General features: G+C 55.9%; 6 protein-coding genes across 6 annotated transcripts; all 6 read right to left on the reverse strand.

The window, feature by feature from the left end:
* Positions 1 to 189: 189 nt before the first annotated feature.
* On the reverse strand, positions 190 to 2,433 carry BO80DRAFT_363394 (Zn(II)2Cys6 transcription factor; the record flags this gene model as incomplete). Its single annotated transcript, XM_025716101.1, has 3 exons — positions 190 to 1,419; positions 1,470 to 1,940; positions 1,999 to 2,433. The coding sequence occupies 3 exons, from the start codon at positions 2,431 to 2,433 to the stop codon at positions 190 to 192; spliced, it is 2,136 nt and encodes a 711-aa protein (XP_025572051.1).
* A 398-nt stretch (positions 2,434 to 2,831) lies between these two features.
* BO80DRAFT_427993 (stromal membrane-associated protein) lies at positions 2,832 to 5,234 on the reverse strand. Its single transcript, XM_025720148.1, has 5 exons — positions 5,056 to 5,234; positions 4,770 to 4,938; positions 4,664 to 4,708; positions 4,492 to 4,594; positions 2,832 to 4,426 (listed from the first exon to the last, which is right to left on the reverse strand). The coding sequence occupies exons 1-5, from the start codon at positions 5,162 to 5,164 to the stop codon at positions 3,137 to 3,139; spliced, it is 1,716 nt and encodes a 571-aa protein (XP_025572052.1). The 5' UTR covers positions 5,165 to 5,234; the 3' UTR covers positions 2,832 to 3,136.
* A 161-nt stretch (positions 5,235 to 5,395) lies between these two features.
* BO80DRAFT_414062 (peptide-methionine (R)-S-oxide reductase) lies at positions 5,396 to 6,225 on the reverse strand. Its single transcript, XM_025718082.1, has 2 exons — positions 5,896 to 6,225; positions 5,396 to 5,817 (listed from the first exon to the last, which is right to left on the reverse strand). Exons 1-2 carry the CDS (start codon positions 6,140 to 6,142, stop codon positions 5,465 to 5,467), a joined length of 600 nt encoding a protein of 199 aa, XP_025572053.1. The 5' UTR covers positions 6,143 to 6,225; the 3' UTR covers positions 5,396 to 5,464.
* Positions 6,226 to 6,559: 334 nt separating this feature from the next.
* Positions 6,560 to 8,335, reverse strand: BO80DRAFT_448126 (Smr domain protein; the record flags this gene model as incomplete). Its single annotated transcript, XM_025721647.1, has 2 exons — positions 6,560 to 8,212; positions 8,306 to 8,335. The coding sequence occupies 2 exons, from the start codon at positions 8,333 to 8,335 to the stop codon at positions 6,560 to 6,562; spliced, it is 1,683 nt and encodes a 560-aa protein (XP_025572054.1).
* BO80DRAFT_185063 (uncharacterized protein) lies at positions 8,244 to 10,209 on the reverse strand. Its single transcript, XM_025714060.1, has one exon. The coding sequence runs from the start codon at positions 10,069 to 10,071 to the stop codon at positions 8,710 to 8,712; it is 1,362 nt and encodes a 453-aa protein (XP_025572055.1). The 5' UTR covers positions 10,072 to 10,209; the 3' UTR covers positions 8,244 to 8,709.
* Positions 10,210 to 10,537: 328 nt separating this feature from the next.
* Positions 10,538 to 12,886, reverse strand: BO80DRAFT_427998 (putative alanine aminotransferase). Its single transcript, XM_025720149.1, has 3 exons — positions 12,584 to 12,886; positions 11,096 to 12,336; positions 10,538 to 11,038 (listed from the first exon to the last, which is right to left on the reverse strand). The coding sequence occupies exons 1-3, from the start codon at positions 12,735 to 12,737 to the stop codon at positions 10,784 to 10,786; spliced, it is 1,650 nt and encodes a 549-aa protein (XP_025572056.1). The 5' UTR covers positions 12,738 to 12,886; the 3' UTR covers positions 10,538 to 10,783.
* Positions 12,887 to 12,963: the final 77 nt, after the last annotated feature.

The raw sequence follows: 12,963 nt of genomic DNA on the forward strand, positions 1-12,963 counted from the left end.
TCGGTGGGATGGATGGTCAGCATCATGTTCTTAATTGTCATTCGACAATAAGTCTTTAGAGTCGTATGTGCTAGCATATTCCGGATTGCGTCGGCTCCTTTCAAGGATGTGTGTACACTGCATCCACACCCCGTATAGTATCCATTTCTCTCAGATCTATTTCACCCAGTAGGTAGGTAGGTAGTGATATCACCGATTCACCAACGGATCATCAACATTAACATAAAACTCCGCCACGAAATCCCCATAACTCGTCCACGCCATCTGCGCGGGTCCGGGCGCCGCGTAACTGAAATCCACCGCGTCCCAGACATTCGGCCACGTGCTGTCTACACTTTCGGGCGTGTTCATGGCCGCGACGGCTTGGTCGAGGCCGACTTGAGTGTCTGTGTGCATTCCGGGGATGAAGTCTTGTGGGGGTATTTGTATGGGGATTGGGGGTTGTTGTTGTTGTTGTTGTTGTTGTTGTTGTTGGGGTTGTTGTTGTTGGATGGTTGTTGTGGTAGAGGGGGAGAAAGCGTCCGTGGCAAGTAGCTGTGCGCGTCGTTCGCGTGCACGCGCCATGATCTTTTCCATGGGTTTCCAGAGCATACCGCGCTGGGAGTCAGCGATGAGGCGACCCAGTTGGTGGAAGGTATCTTCGATGGGATCCCAGAAACGTTCCATGACGGATTGGTCGTCGCAGACGCAGAGCTCGGCGAGGGCGACGGCGAGACAGTGCCAGGGGGGAAAGGCGAATTCGAACCATTGGTAGGTGGCGAAGCGGGGGTCGGAGCGGAGACGACGGGAGAGGATGAGGACGTTGACGGCGAATTCGAGGAGGCGGTCGCCGCGGACGTGCGGGGGGGTGAAGTTGGGGGCGCGTTGGAGAGGCCGGAGGGTGATGAGTTGCAGGGAGGCGTGGGTGCATTCGGCGATGGCGCGGGTGAGCCAGTGGAGGGGGATGTGGTCGGGGTTGGAGTGGTGGAGGAGTTTGGTGACGGATTGTTTGAATTCGAGGACGAGTTGTTGGCGGATGGCGAGCGTGGTGATGGAGGGTTCCATGAAGTCGGAGAAGTTGAGGGATCGGGCGACGTATTGCGATTTGTGCATCATCATGGTGAAGGTCATGTCGGTGAAGCCGGGGGAGTCGACGGGGTTGGCTTCCATGTTGGGGCTGAGGTCGATGTCGTTGACGTTGGCTGGGGGGTGGGATTCGAGCCAGCTGGCTTGCATCATTGGTTCGGAGGCGCGGTCCATGGAGGCTTGGACGTCGAGGAAGCCGATGGCGATCCAGAGGCGTCGGCGGAGTTCACGTTCGAAGGGTCGGACGTGGAACGGGGGGTCGGGGAGATGGAGGGAGAGGGCTTGTCCGATGCGGAGGGCCATGCTGAGCATCGTCCACATGCGGCGGCTTTGGTCTTGGGAGCGCAGTGCGAGCTGGGGAGGGTTAGTGGGATGTTTTCGAAGGGGAGGGAATGGATACGTACGAGGAAGAGCACGTAGGCCTGGAGGACGGTGAGGTCGTTGGTGGTGATAAAGTCCGCGCGGGCCAGGGCTGTCTCTGCTTCCTTATGGTATCGTGCGACCATGGATGACTTGGGGATGCCGAAGCAGCGCATACTCTCTTCGTCAATGAGACTGCACGACGCTGCGTAGTACACCGAATAGGCGAGCGCAGTTGGAGCCAGATGTCCCGGCTCATAGTCCAGATACGGACTTCCATCCACGAGAAATGCCTTGAGTGTTGGCCGGTGTAGGATCTTGCAAAGCGGGTCTACCCTCTGCATGAATAGACAACATAGCTGCTGATGGGTCGGCGAGGAACACACAGGTTCACTTTTGATCCCACCCCCGCTAGCCATAGTCAAAAGCCGACGATAGCTAATGAGATTCCTATTCTCAGCATCATGGTCATCACTCTTTGAGCTCCGACGCTCACTCGGATGCATATCCGGCACCTATCTAGACAATTAACAACCCAGCCACAACCACGAGACTGCATCACGACTCACTCACCTCATTCAAAAGATTAGCCCAAAACGAAGACCCGAGATACGTATCAGGCGTGCGGACCCCCCCAGCCTGCGAATCGTCGTCGCCGAGCGAATTCTCCCCATCCTGCGAGCCCTCCTCGACCGCCGCAGCCAAGATAGCCCGAGCAGAAGCTTGACTGCCCCCACGAGCCAGATCCCGAAGGATACTTTCCAGCTTCGAGACGCGATCTTTCAAATTCGCATCCTGATCCCCGGGTCGCTCTGTTGCCAAGCGGCCCGATCTGCCACGAGGCAGACGCGCCCGCTCAACCGGGACACATCTCGCCCCGAGACGCTGGCAGTTCGTGCACGGGTCCAGCTTATCGCATTTGACTTTACGCTGTCGACAGGTTTCGCAGCTCAGCCGGACCTTGGGCTTGTTGACCGGTGCGGACCCTGTTGGGTCGGTGGGATTCATTGTCCTGGTCCTTAGGGCCAATTCCGTCCCGGAATCGGGTCGAATACGGGATGATAGCTGGGTGGCAGACGCTTACGACAGCGGGACATGGTTCATTTGGACGAGCGTGGTGATTGAAATGGGTGGAGGAGTGGTGGATTGGATTGGATTGGGGATGTTGTTGATGAGCCGAGAGCCACCCGATGGATCGGTGGCGAGGCCTCCGCGAGACCCACCCGAACCATCCTACGCTCTTATATTGTGCCGTCTGTGGATTGTTCAAGGAGACAACGCGAGTGTTGTCAGCTACAAGCAGACATTTTAGCTACAGGGACTGGATGTGCCTGCTCCCAGCCATGACCTCGTTCGTAATCCTTGTGTCGATCATGCGACCGAGATTTTGCTACAACCACCGAACTCCGAGGCAATTCATATCATGATGCTCTACTTCGTATACACCAGTGTGAAGAACATAGCACGTACGGCATGACTACATAAGCTTATGAATCCATAACCCCGCCCATTTTACAATCCAAATGCAATGTCCATCCCTGGTCATGAGTGATGAGAAACAAGATACCAAAACAGGGAGGTAGACACTGTAAAAATGGAGAAGGAAACGTAATAACACGAGATCACATTGAAACCTGCCGCTGAAGTCTAAAAGATAGACGATAAACACCGATATGTGCAAAGTAGACGGATGCGAGCCGACCCAAAGGCCTTACTCCCAAACATTAGAAAACAAGTCGTCGGCTCCGCCAAACCCGCCCGCCGGTTTAGAGGATGCGTTCTTATTAGTCGTAGTAGTGTTGGTCGTGGTAGACGAGATCGGTGCCGCGCTGGCCCATCCGCCGAAATCTTCATCGGCCGCAACAGTTGGCGCCGGCTTGGAACCCGCAGACAGGGCCGGGGCGCCCCAGCCTCCACCAACGTCATTGGCAGTCAGCGTGTCGGGGACCTTCATCATCGAAGATGGAGCAGCGGGAGCCGCAGGCGCGGGTTCCGGCGTACTCCAGGCATTGCCTCCCCATGGGTCAATGGTCGTGGGGGGAAGCACGTTTGCGACAGACGCCGTGGTGCTAGCGGGCTTCGGAGCTGGGGCAGGAGCGGGGTTGAGGTTGAAAGCAGACTTCAGATCCTGCGGAGAGGTCGATGCGAACGGCGGTGGCGAGACGGCAGCTGGCGCGGCTGGGGCCGGAGAAGAAAGTCCGAACAGATCGTTGGAGAGAGGCGACTGCGGTGGGTTCGGCTTGGGAGGCGGAGGAGACGCAAAACTGGTGAATCCCGCATCAAACCCATTGGAGGAAACTGATGTGGTACGGGACAGCGGCTTTGGTGGGGGCACGACAGGAGAAGTGAGGCTATCAAAAAGACTGCCACCGCCGCTGTTAACGGAAGCAGTAGGCGAAGAGACCTTGGGGGCTGCCGGTGTGGACTTTATGCTGGCAAAGTTCGCCAAATTGGCGAAGGGCGAGGGTTTCTCGGCGGGTTTGGGGGCCGGAGGGGACGTGGTTGATGGAATACTCAATCCGCTAAAAGCATCAGTCAGACCACCCATGTTTGAGGCCGATGCGGAGCGAGCCGGGGGAGAGGCAAGATCTCCGAACGAGGATGTGCGCTCATGATGCGCCGGAGCCGGCGGAGCCTTCGAGTATAGTGATAGAATAGACTGCTTCAGATCGGGTCTCGACATTCCGGTGGAACCAGCAGGAGTCGACGCAATGCTGGCTGGCCGACTGCTGGGGGCCGGCTGAGTGCTGCCGAAGAAGTCCAGTCCCAGGAGCGAATCTCCAGGACGGGCCGCCGGCTTAGGAGCAGGCGCCGACTGTGGTTGTTTGGGAGGCGCCCGAGGGGTGGGATCTGTGGTACTGGGACGCGCGGGAGGGGAGATATCGTCGCCGAAGAGGTCGATGGATGCTTGCTGGCGATGGACTGCAGGCTGACTGGCCGTCGCCACCCGCTGAGAAGCGGAGCGCTCAAGTTTCGCCTTTTCCTGTACTACTGCAAGAGGCTTTTGACTCAAGTTAATGCTATCCAATAGTGCCTATCAACAAGGGGTGCAACTAAACCACCTACCACATCGTCATCCCCATCATCCAAGGTCGAAGGGTCGGGCATCTGACCATCCATGACCCAACGCTTAGACTCGTACTTTGTCCGGATGAAGTTCTCGATCTTCCTACTCACGGTGTCAATTCAGCCACACAGTCACCCAGTCAGATAATATGCGGGGAAGATATCCACTTACGCTTCAGAGGGAACATGACCGGGAGCCAATTTCGCTTCCCAATACCTGCCAACAACCATGAGTCCAAGGTCCCAGAAACACACGAATTGTCGCGGAAACAACGCACTTGTTTGCCCTAGAATTGCCCCATCTCACAACACTCTGCAGTTGTTCATCCGTCCACGAGTCAAGGTCGACGGATTTCACCCGACTAATATGGGTGCCCATGCCGCGATGAATGCCCGAGCACCGGATACAGATGAAGATTCCCAGATTCCATGACGCCCATCGCGGATCTAAAATCAAGAACTTATTAGCCAGCGATCGCAAAGCACATATGTGCATCCGCATTGAACGGAGACATGCAGCGCGGCCACAGAAAAGTATATGGGGAATTGCGGAGGGTCACTAACGCTTATTGCGCTTGCAATCGGCACATGTCTTGTTCTGGTCGAGTTTCAACAGACTCTTGATGATCTGCTGGTTCTGAGCAGCCTGGGACGGCGTGGCACGTCGAGACATGACAGCTAGGGACGCAGTCCGAGTCGAATTACCAGGGAATGCAACCGGAGAGGAGGAAAGGAGATTAAAGGGGAGTTGAAACGGGGGACGTCAATGGGCCACCAAGTGGCGGCTTGCGGTGTCCCGCGCGCGCCTCAGGCTGCAAGGCGGTGGGTTCGCCGACCGGCCACGGCACGTGCCAGCGGCCGTTTGATGTTGATTACGGAGGATATCGAAAGTTAAGGTTTCTCTCATCTCTCATCTCATTTACTTCAACACATACATACACTAATCTACACCAAACCCCAACCACACCACCCCCTAATTCCCCTCCTCCTTAAACCGCAAACTAATACTATTCACACAATGCCTCTCATCCGTCGGGGTCGGATACCCCTCACCCTTAAACACATGTCCCAGATGCCCCCCACAATTACTACAGACAATCTCCGTCCGTTCCATCCCAAACGAACTATCCGTATGTCTTGTAACCGCCCCCGGAATAGAATCAAAGTACGCGGGCCAGCCACAGCCTGACTTGAACTTGTGTGATGCTTTGTACAGGGGCGCATTGCAACCGGCGCAGTTGTAGACGCCCTGGGACGGGTAGTGGCCGTCGTATTCGCCCGTGAAGGGTCGCTCGGTGCCTTTTTCGCGGAGGACGCGGAATTGTTCTGTGTTGAGATGAGGTGTGTTAGTTGGGGGGATTAAGTGAGGGGGGGGGGGGGGGGTGGGTGCCGAGGTATAGATACCGGGACTTAGGACAGCTTGCCACGCATCCGGGCTGCGTTGGTCGGGGTACGACATGTTGCTGTCGTCTTGGGTGTTGAATTTGGCGCTGGAACTGAAGAAGGATCCGAGGAAGGGGATCGTGGGCGCGGCTCGCAGGACTGTTGCGCCGGAGATGGGGCGAGGATGATGGCGGAGGGATCGCGCGGGCTGCGATCGGAGGGGTACGGTGAAGATGCGAAGGGGAGAGCTCAGGCCCGGGAAGCGCATGAGGTTAGGGCTCAAGGGGCAAGTTGGAGGGATTCCGTTTTGGTGAGTACTAGCGATCACGATCTCGGACGTGAAGATTGAGGGGAAAAGATGGTGAGGGGCCATTGGTATGGTCGCCGCTATAGCTCATTTGCCTGCGATTTTACGTCATCCGGACGGAAGCACCTCAACGTCTACCTTGGTATATTTTGTACACGGGCTAGAGCCCGTGTCTGCCTCCTATAGATTATATAGTAGATACATTATTTGCAAGTTCACGTGTAGAAATGCATGAATGTGTGATGTATGCATGATTGTATGTATGTATGTATGTATGTATGTGTAGTAGATATTGGCCACAAAACGTCCCTTCTCTAGATCCGCATTCTAGGTGAACGCTCCAAGCTCAAGTATGGAGAGAACCAGAATAGCAAAGCCTTAGCGATGCCGCACAACACCCACAACGGTCAAAACTCCAGCTCCAATTTCCACCCTCCAGCCTTCTCTAGCCAGCATCTTCCCAACAGCTGGACCCAGGCGTGAGGTGCCGTCATGGCTATGCCTTCCAAGACCGGTGACAATGCGATAGCCACCCTGGGCTGGGTCACCACCTCCTCGCATGTATTTCGCATCGCCCAGAGACTCCCACCACTCCGACACGCGTGCGCTGGCGATCCGGACCGCGTCCTGTACCGACACTCCATGAAGGTCGAGCATATTCCATGTAGACTGGGAATCAACCAGGGCGTCGGCGGCAGCTGCGGCATTGCGCTTGGCGCGTTCCATATGATCCCGCCCCACTGCAGAGTAGTACGCAGCCGCACCACCCATCAGTCGATCCGACTTGCCGCGCCTATATGCGATTGATGCCTTGGTTAATGCTTCGGCGCCTGCCGCAAAGTGCAAGCCCGCCGCGCTTCTCGCTCGATAGAGATCTCGGGTAACCGGTATATTAGCGGATCGCGTAGAAAGCACCTCCTCTTCAACATCCACCGGTGGGGGTGGCGCCGTGATCTTGATCATCTCAGACATGGAGGGGGGCACTGGGCCCGTTAACATGGCCGCTGCGAGCTCGCTAGCAGCCGATACAGAACTTCTCGTGATATTGAGCAAGCCCGCAAACGTGAGTGCTGGGACCGAAGAGAATTCTTGCGTAAGTTCGGCCACCTGCGCAAGCAAAACTGGATCCTCATTGATGACCCGTTCATCTTTCGGGGCATGCGCACTCGCAAGGGCCCGTATTGTAGCGGGAAGGGAGGCTCCATTGGCATGATAAGTCGAGCGCACCGTTTCCTTCTTGAGGATCGGTGAGGTTCGCGCATGGATGAATTCCACATCCTTCCCGGCAGCATCCCATTTGTTAAGAGTGGATGTGCCATCCAACTCAGGCTCGGATCCTAGGGGCGACGAAAACTCTTGTTTGCGGCCCGTTCTGTTCTTGGCTTTGCGCTTGCGTCCTTGCTTCCTACCGGCCTCTCCAGGACCGTCTTCGAAGCCGTCCACGCCTTTGGGAACAGCAACCGTCCGCCCATCCTCATCAGGCGCCTGCTCGTCAAAGAACGCGAGGTTCAGCAGGACGTCCATTGAGCGGTCAACGTCCCCATTGGACTTCTTCAATGTGTGTTTGATCGTAAAGAGGTCCGCCGAAGGAAACATCTCCGTCAGATAGCCGATCTTGTCATCGTCGCTAGCCCCAGACAAACAGATAGAGCCGTCCGCCCCAATAATATAGGAAATATGGTCTGATGTCGTCGAGCCACTTTTGCTTCTACTGTTTGAGCTCCGCTCACTCAGACCGAATGAAGAGAAACCAGACGTGAGGCTCGAGAGATCAGCTGCGCGCGACGGGTCACCCTGTGATCCGCTGCGCTCCGAGAAAATCCCATCTGCTTCTGGGCCATTTTCTGGGCTTAATCCGGACGTGCCGGAGGGATCGAACGGTAGATCCTCCTGTTCCCATGCTGATAAGCGGAGAGCATCTAAGGTGTCGCGAAGTTGTTGAAGCTGAGTAGGGACCCTCAGATCATAGTCAAAAGCAATAGCCGTAAGCAAGGCTGGATCCAGAGGCGGGCAATACGTCTTCTCCAGGTCCTAAGAGCGAGATTCAATGGCCGAATTAGCTATTCACCTGTATAGCCCGGGCCATCGCATTGGCGAATGCGCCCACAAATGAAGGTGACCAACCTGCAACGGCTCATCACCCTGATCACCCATGTTCAAAAGCAATGATATGAAGTAAGTGACTGGACGATTCTCTGTTCATGCCTCGGTTAGTGAAGAGCGAGGGTGTCTGGTGCTGATTGCGACACGAGACTGATCCTGAAGAACTTCGTTGTGGATGCGTCAGGCAACTTTGCTCTCAAGGCTTAATTCCTCGAGCGGGGGAGGATCGCCGCAGGCGTAGCTGACATAAGCATCCTGCGATAGCCACATTCCCTATCATTCGAGTCGGCCAAATTCTCTTTCAGCATTTTATATATAAGGGAGAAAGTGTTACGAGCCTGATCTGGCTCTTCATTTTGCAAGGGTCGCTCTACAAGGGCTCCCGCCCCTACTGTACGACCCTCCGAGTTGTGATCCCTCGGTCCTTATGCCACCTCGGTAATCACTGGCAGGTTTGGTCTGAGCTGGCCAACCCAGTCTTTGAAGGAGATACGGGCTCGGTCGGCACTGAAAAAAGTGCGGGTACCGTCGTTGGGCCTCAAATTGCCGGCGAGCTGACTCGAGCGGTCGATTATCTCCACCCTCTGGCCCCGGTGAAACAGGAAGACCATGTGCAGAGATTGTAGAGACAGTTCATCCCGAAAAAAATCTAGAACCTGCTGCCAGGAGCGCTCGATATCGTCTCTATAGATTACCGTGGACATCGCTTCGTCCGTCAAGCTGATGGCTTTCAGGGTAAGGGTCTTCAATGTCGGCGCGGCGCTGCGTACAAGGCGTTGGAAGGCATCGGAAGCGATCTCGATTTCATGGAGATGAAGCTCTGCAAGGCGTGTGAAGTGAATGCGCCGCGAGATCCCGGATAAATCAGGAGGGCTCAGTTGGTGGTCTCGATTCCATGTCGAGAAAGTCAGCACTTCAAGGCTAGGGGCAGTCGCTGCGAGGATCTCAAGAAGATAGTTGAGGATGATCTCTTCCGATTGAGCTCCGAATGTACAGATGCAGAGATGTAGATTCTTGACATGATTCAGGAGCGGCAGCAGAGACTCATACTGCTCAGGGGTGAGAGTCAAGTATTGGGGGGTCAGACCACAACACTGATGACGGCAAGTGTACAACTTGGTGATGCCTTGGTTGGATGCGATGGCCGCTCTGGCAAAAGCCGAGAAGGCCAATGCGTGGGACCTGGCGACGCGGGTGTGAAAACCACCAAATCGTCGCAGCGGGTAGGTCTGATTGCAGTTGAGCTGTTCCTCTAACCTGCGCAGGCCAAGACAGCGGGTATCCGTTTTCGATGCGAGATGGGAGACATGGCGATATCGCAGTCCGAAGACGGCGAGGTTTTCAAAGCTCTCCAGGCAGATCTTGAGCACATCACTGAAGGTGTCAGCCTCAAGGATGCTGAGATGATCTGCTACTATAGCTTGATAAGTGGCATAACTGCTCTCGACATCCGCAGCCGTGAGCGCCTGGCCATTCGGCAGCCTTCTTCCTATGATGGGGGAGGAACTGGCTATTTCGGCGTCATAGAGACCTCCAAACAGTTCCGGCACAACCCACAGTTCTTGGACTCGCCGCCGGAAGAAATCATGGGCGGCAATCTTTTTCAGGCGACGGAGACTATCAGTGGTCACTAAGAAGGTGATGGTCTTGAAGACGCGGATGGCAAAGGCATCGAGGGACTTGGCGTACAGACTCCGGCACGCCAAGCGAAGAGCGCACCAGTGGGACTGCTCCAAATAGCTGCAAACGATGCTCACGAGCTCGGTGGGGAGGGATAGGAGGGACATGACCTGACGTGTATAGCGAGGAGAAAGAATCAGAGAATTGAAGAGCCAGAGAAGGGCCGATGGGCCTGATAAATAAGAGTCTTCATCGGCGAGGTCCCCTGTTTGTCCGATCGACGATCCTAATCAAGTCCCGTCACGGCCGCTTAGTGCTTACAAGAGACTGTGCAACCTATTAATAGTCTCTAGAGGTCTAGACCTACTGGCAGGGAGCACAAGAAAGATAGTAGAGCCGATCACTGATGCCAATACTACAGTAGCAGTCTCTTCAACGGCACGACCTTCTCTGTCCCCAGATTTGATGATGGAGGGTCCCGGTCAAGTGGAGCAGCAAGCCTCGGGTCGTCCCTTGGTTCCACTCGGGACTCTGGGTCACCGGGGCACAACTCACGAGGGATTCCCCACCGACAGCTGTCTATCCGACCTACTCTTATTCTCAGATTTAGCAAGGATTGGGTTCTGGGGGGAGAGGGTGAATCGATAGACATTCTCCCAATCAGTAAATGGCTACTTCCGCTAGTATATCCACATGTCTTTGGCCCTGACTACTCGAATCTAGAAGGGAATACGTACGTACAATCACAGCAGCATCAATAGGACTCTTGAGAAATTAACAGGATGTTCCTAGATGGAATTCTTCTATGTCTTGTGAACAGGGCAGTGGTATAACTCTATATCTTCATAACGCGTGCAGGTTATATGACCGTCCGTCTCCTTATTTGTACTTGGCCATGAACTCAGAGTGGAACTTCACAATCCGCTCAACCCAGTCCGTTCCAGGAGCCAGGAAGGTCGTGCGGAAGTGCAGCGTGTTCTCCTTCTGGCCGAAGCCGGAGCCGGGAACGACACAGACACCGGTGGCGTCGAGCAGACGGAGGCAGTAGAACTCGTCGGCAGCACGGTTCTCGGCCTTGGCGGCCTGGATGGCCTTAGGGGGCAGGGTGATGGTGGGGAAGAGGTACATGGCACCCTAGATATTGGTCAGTGGACATCGACAACATGGTTCGATTGTGGTTGAACTACGTACCTGAGGTTCCTGGCACTCAACTCCCTCCATGCGCTGGAAGGCTTCGTACAAAGCAAAGGCGCGCTGCTTCAGGCCATCCCGGATGCCGTTGTACTCCTTCTGGTACACCGCGTGACTGGGCTCGCCCTTCTTGGGAGGGTTCACCATCAGCTCGACCAGGCACTGTCCGATGACCGGCGGGCAGAGCATGATGCTGACATATTTGTAGATCTGAGCCGCGACCTCGGGGTCGAATCCGACCAGCTCGAAGTAGCCACCACGGTGACCACATTCACCAACCATGCCCTTAGAGACACTGTGCAGGGAGGCCAGCTCCACGTTGTCGTACTTTCCAGGCACCTCCTGCTGCAACTGACGAAGTCTCTTCTTGAAAGAGATGAACTCGCCCGTAAAGACGTTGGTCTGGTACACCTCGTCCGCAATCACCACCAGCTTCTCCTCGGCAGCCAGGTCGAGCACGCCCTTGATGTCCTCAGCGCTGAGAGAAGCACCGGTCGGGTTACCGGGGTTGATAACGACGATGGCACGCACGTCGGTGCCAGCAGCCTTGGCCTGCGCCAGGTTCTCACGGATGGCGTTCACATCGGTACCCCAAGCCTTGTGCTCTTCCAAGTGGTAAGGAACGCACTGGGCGTCCAGGAGAGAAAGAGTGGCGGTGTAGAGAGGGTATTGAGGGATGGGCACGAGGACTCCAGCGCTGGGGCCATCGCAGATGATGTTCAAAAGAGTGCTGACACCGGAGGAGGCACCACCGGTTAGGTACAGGTCCTGGGGGTTGGCGGGGAAGCCGTCCCGCTCCTCAATAAACTGGGCCACACTTTTACGGATGATGGGGGCACCCTGACTGTGACTGTAAGCACCGACGCTCTGGACGTCCGCAAGGAGCACCTTGGCCCGGTCAATGACATCCTGCTGGTAGCCGAAGGTGGTACGAAGAGCCTCGGGGTTCTCCAGCAAGGTGGGGTTTTCGAGAAGACTGAGCACCTGGCGGAAGAAGCTGATGGGCTTCTGGTCCAGCTGCTGAGGGTTGCCGATGTTGGCGAAAATCACGCTGTCAAAAGGCAACGACTTGTCCCCCTTCTCCAACTTCACACGGTACTCCTCCGCCTTGACAGCCAGCTCACCACGGACGGCATACTTGGCAGCCTTAACATGGGGGTTGACGTTGTCCAAGGTCAAACGACGCGGGGCCGAGGCGGTCAGGGTGCGCTTCGTGGTGAGGGAGATGGTCATGGTGGAATCTGCGACAGTACAGGGTATGGTCAGTTAAGTTGCGTAACGGGCCCGCTACTAGGACATGAACAGTGCATCAGGCCGGAACGGAGGAGCAGGTCCCCTTTGTATGCCAGTATAGGGGAAGCCGGGAGTCACAAGATTGGGCTGGGCTGGACGGGGCCCCGGGGGGTGTCTGATAATCCCGAGCATGGGGGGGAAGGTCACGCCCAATGACAATCAGAGACACGGGAGGGGGAAACCAAAAGAACTCACCCCTCAGCCCAGAGCTGGCGGGTAGGCTTGCCCTGGAGGAGAAGGGGCGCGGGGTGTTATGGCATGACAGCCAGGCACCACCATTCGGCCGGGAAACAGCGCATCGCAGCGGAGATGCCCGCAGCTGAGAGGCGAGCTTAATTTGCCAGGTCATGATATCGACAGCTATGCGCCAAAGTCGGCCAATTGCACGATCAATCCTTCTCCACCGTGGGGGCTAGCGGGGGTCACTCGCGACGGATTGCTGCTTGAAGCAAAGAAACGACAAGTCCGTCTAATAGGCCGACAAGGAAAGTCTCCAGGTGATCGTGGGCCAAACCGCAAATCCCCAACGGAGAAAAAAGAAAGCCACGAGGGATATCCCACGGGGCGGTGAGGAG

The sequence above is a fragment of the Aspergillus ibericus genome (genome assembly GCF_003184845.1).
Source record: "Aspergillus ibericus CBS 121593 unplaced genomic scaffold BO80scaffold_42, whole genome shotgun sequence".
In the NCBI taxonomy this organism is placed as follows: domain Eukaryota; kingdom Fungi; phylum Ascomycota; class Eurotiomycetes; order Eurotiales; family Aspergillaceae; genus Aspergillus; species Aspergillus ibericus.

Bases quoted from the DNA above. Each gene is read 5' to 3' on its own strand.
- BO80DRAFT_414062 (XM_025718082.1), bottom strand. From the start codon at position 6,142: ATGCGCTTCCCGGGCCTGAGCTCTCCCCTTCGCATCTTCACCGTACCC. The intron at 5,818-5,895 runs GTATCTATACCT...ATCTCAACACAG, and splicing joins GCAAGCTGTCCTAAGTCCCG to AACAATTCCGCGTCCTCCGC.
- BO80DRAFT_427993 (XM_025720148.1), bottom strand. From the start codon at position 5,164: ATGTCTCGACGTGCCACGCCGTCCCAGGCTGCTCAGAACCAGCAGATC. The intron at 4,939-5,055 runs GTTAGTGACCCT...TCTTGATTTTAG, and splicing joins CGATTGCAAGCGCAATAAGC to ATCCGCGATGGGCGTCATGG. The intron at 4,709-4,769 runs GTGCGTTGTTTC...GGTTGTTGGCAG, and splicing joins GGCAATTCTAGGGCAAACAA to GTATTGGGAAGCGAAATTGG.
- BO80DRAFT_185063 (XM_025714060.1), bottom strand. From the start codon at position 10,071: ATGTCCCTCCTATCCCTCCCCACCGAGCTCGTGAGCATCGTTTGCAGC.
- BO80DRAFT_427998 (XM_025720149.1), bottom strand. From the start codon at position 12,737: ATGACCTGGCAAATTAAGCTCGCCTCTCAGCTGCGGGCATCTCCGCTG. The intron at 12,337-12,583 runs GTGAGTTCTTTT...GTACTGTCGCAG, and splicing joins CGCCAGCTCTGGGCTGAGGG to ATTCCACCATGACCATCTCC. The intron at 11,039-11,095 runs GTACGTAGTTCA...ACCAATATCTAG, and splicing joins TTGAGTGCCAGGAACCTCAG to GGTGCCATGTACCTCTTCCC.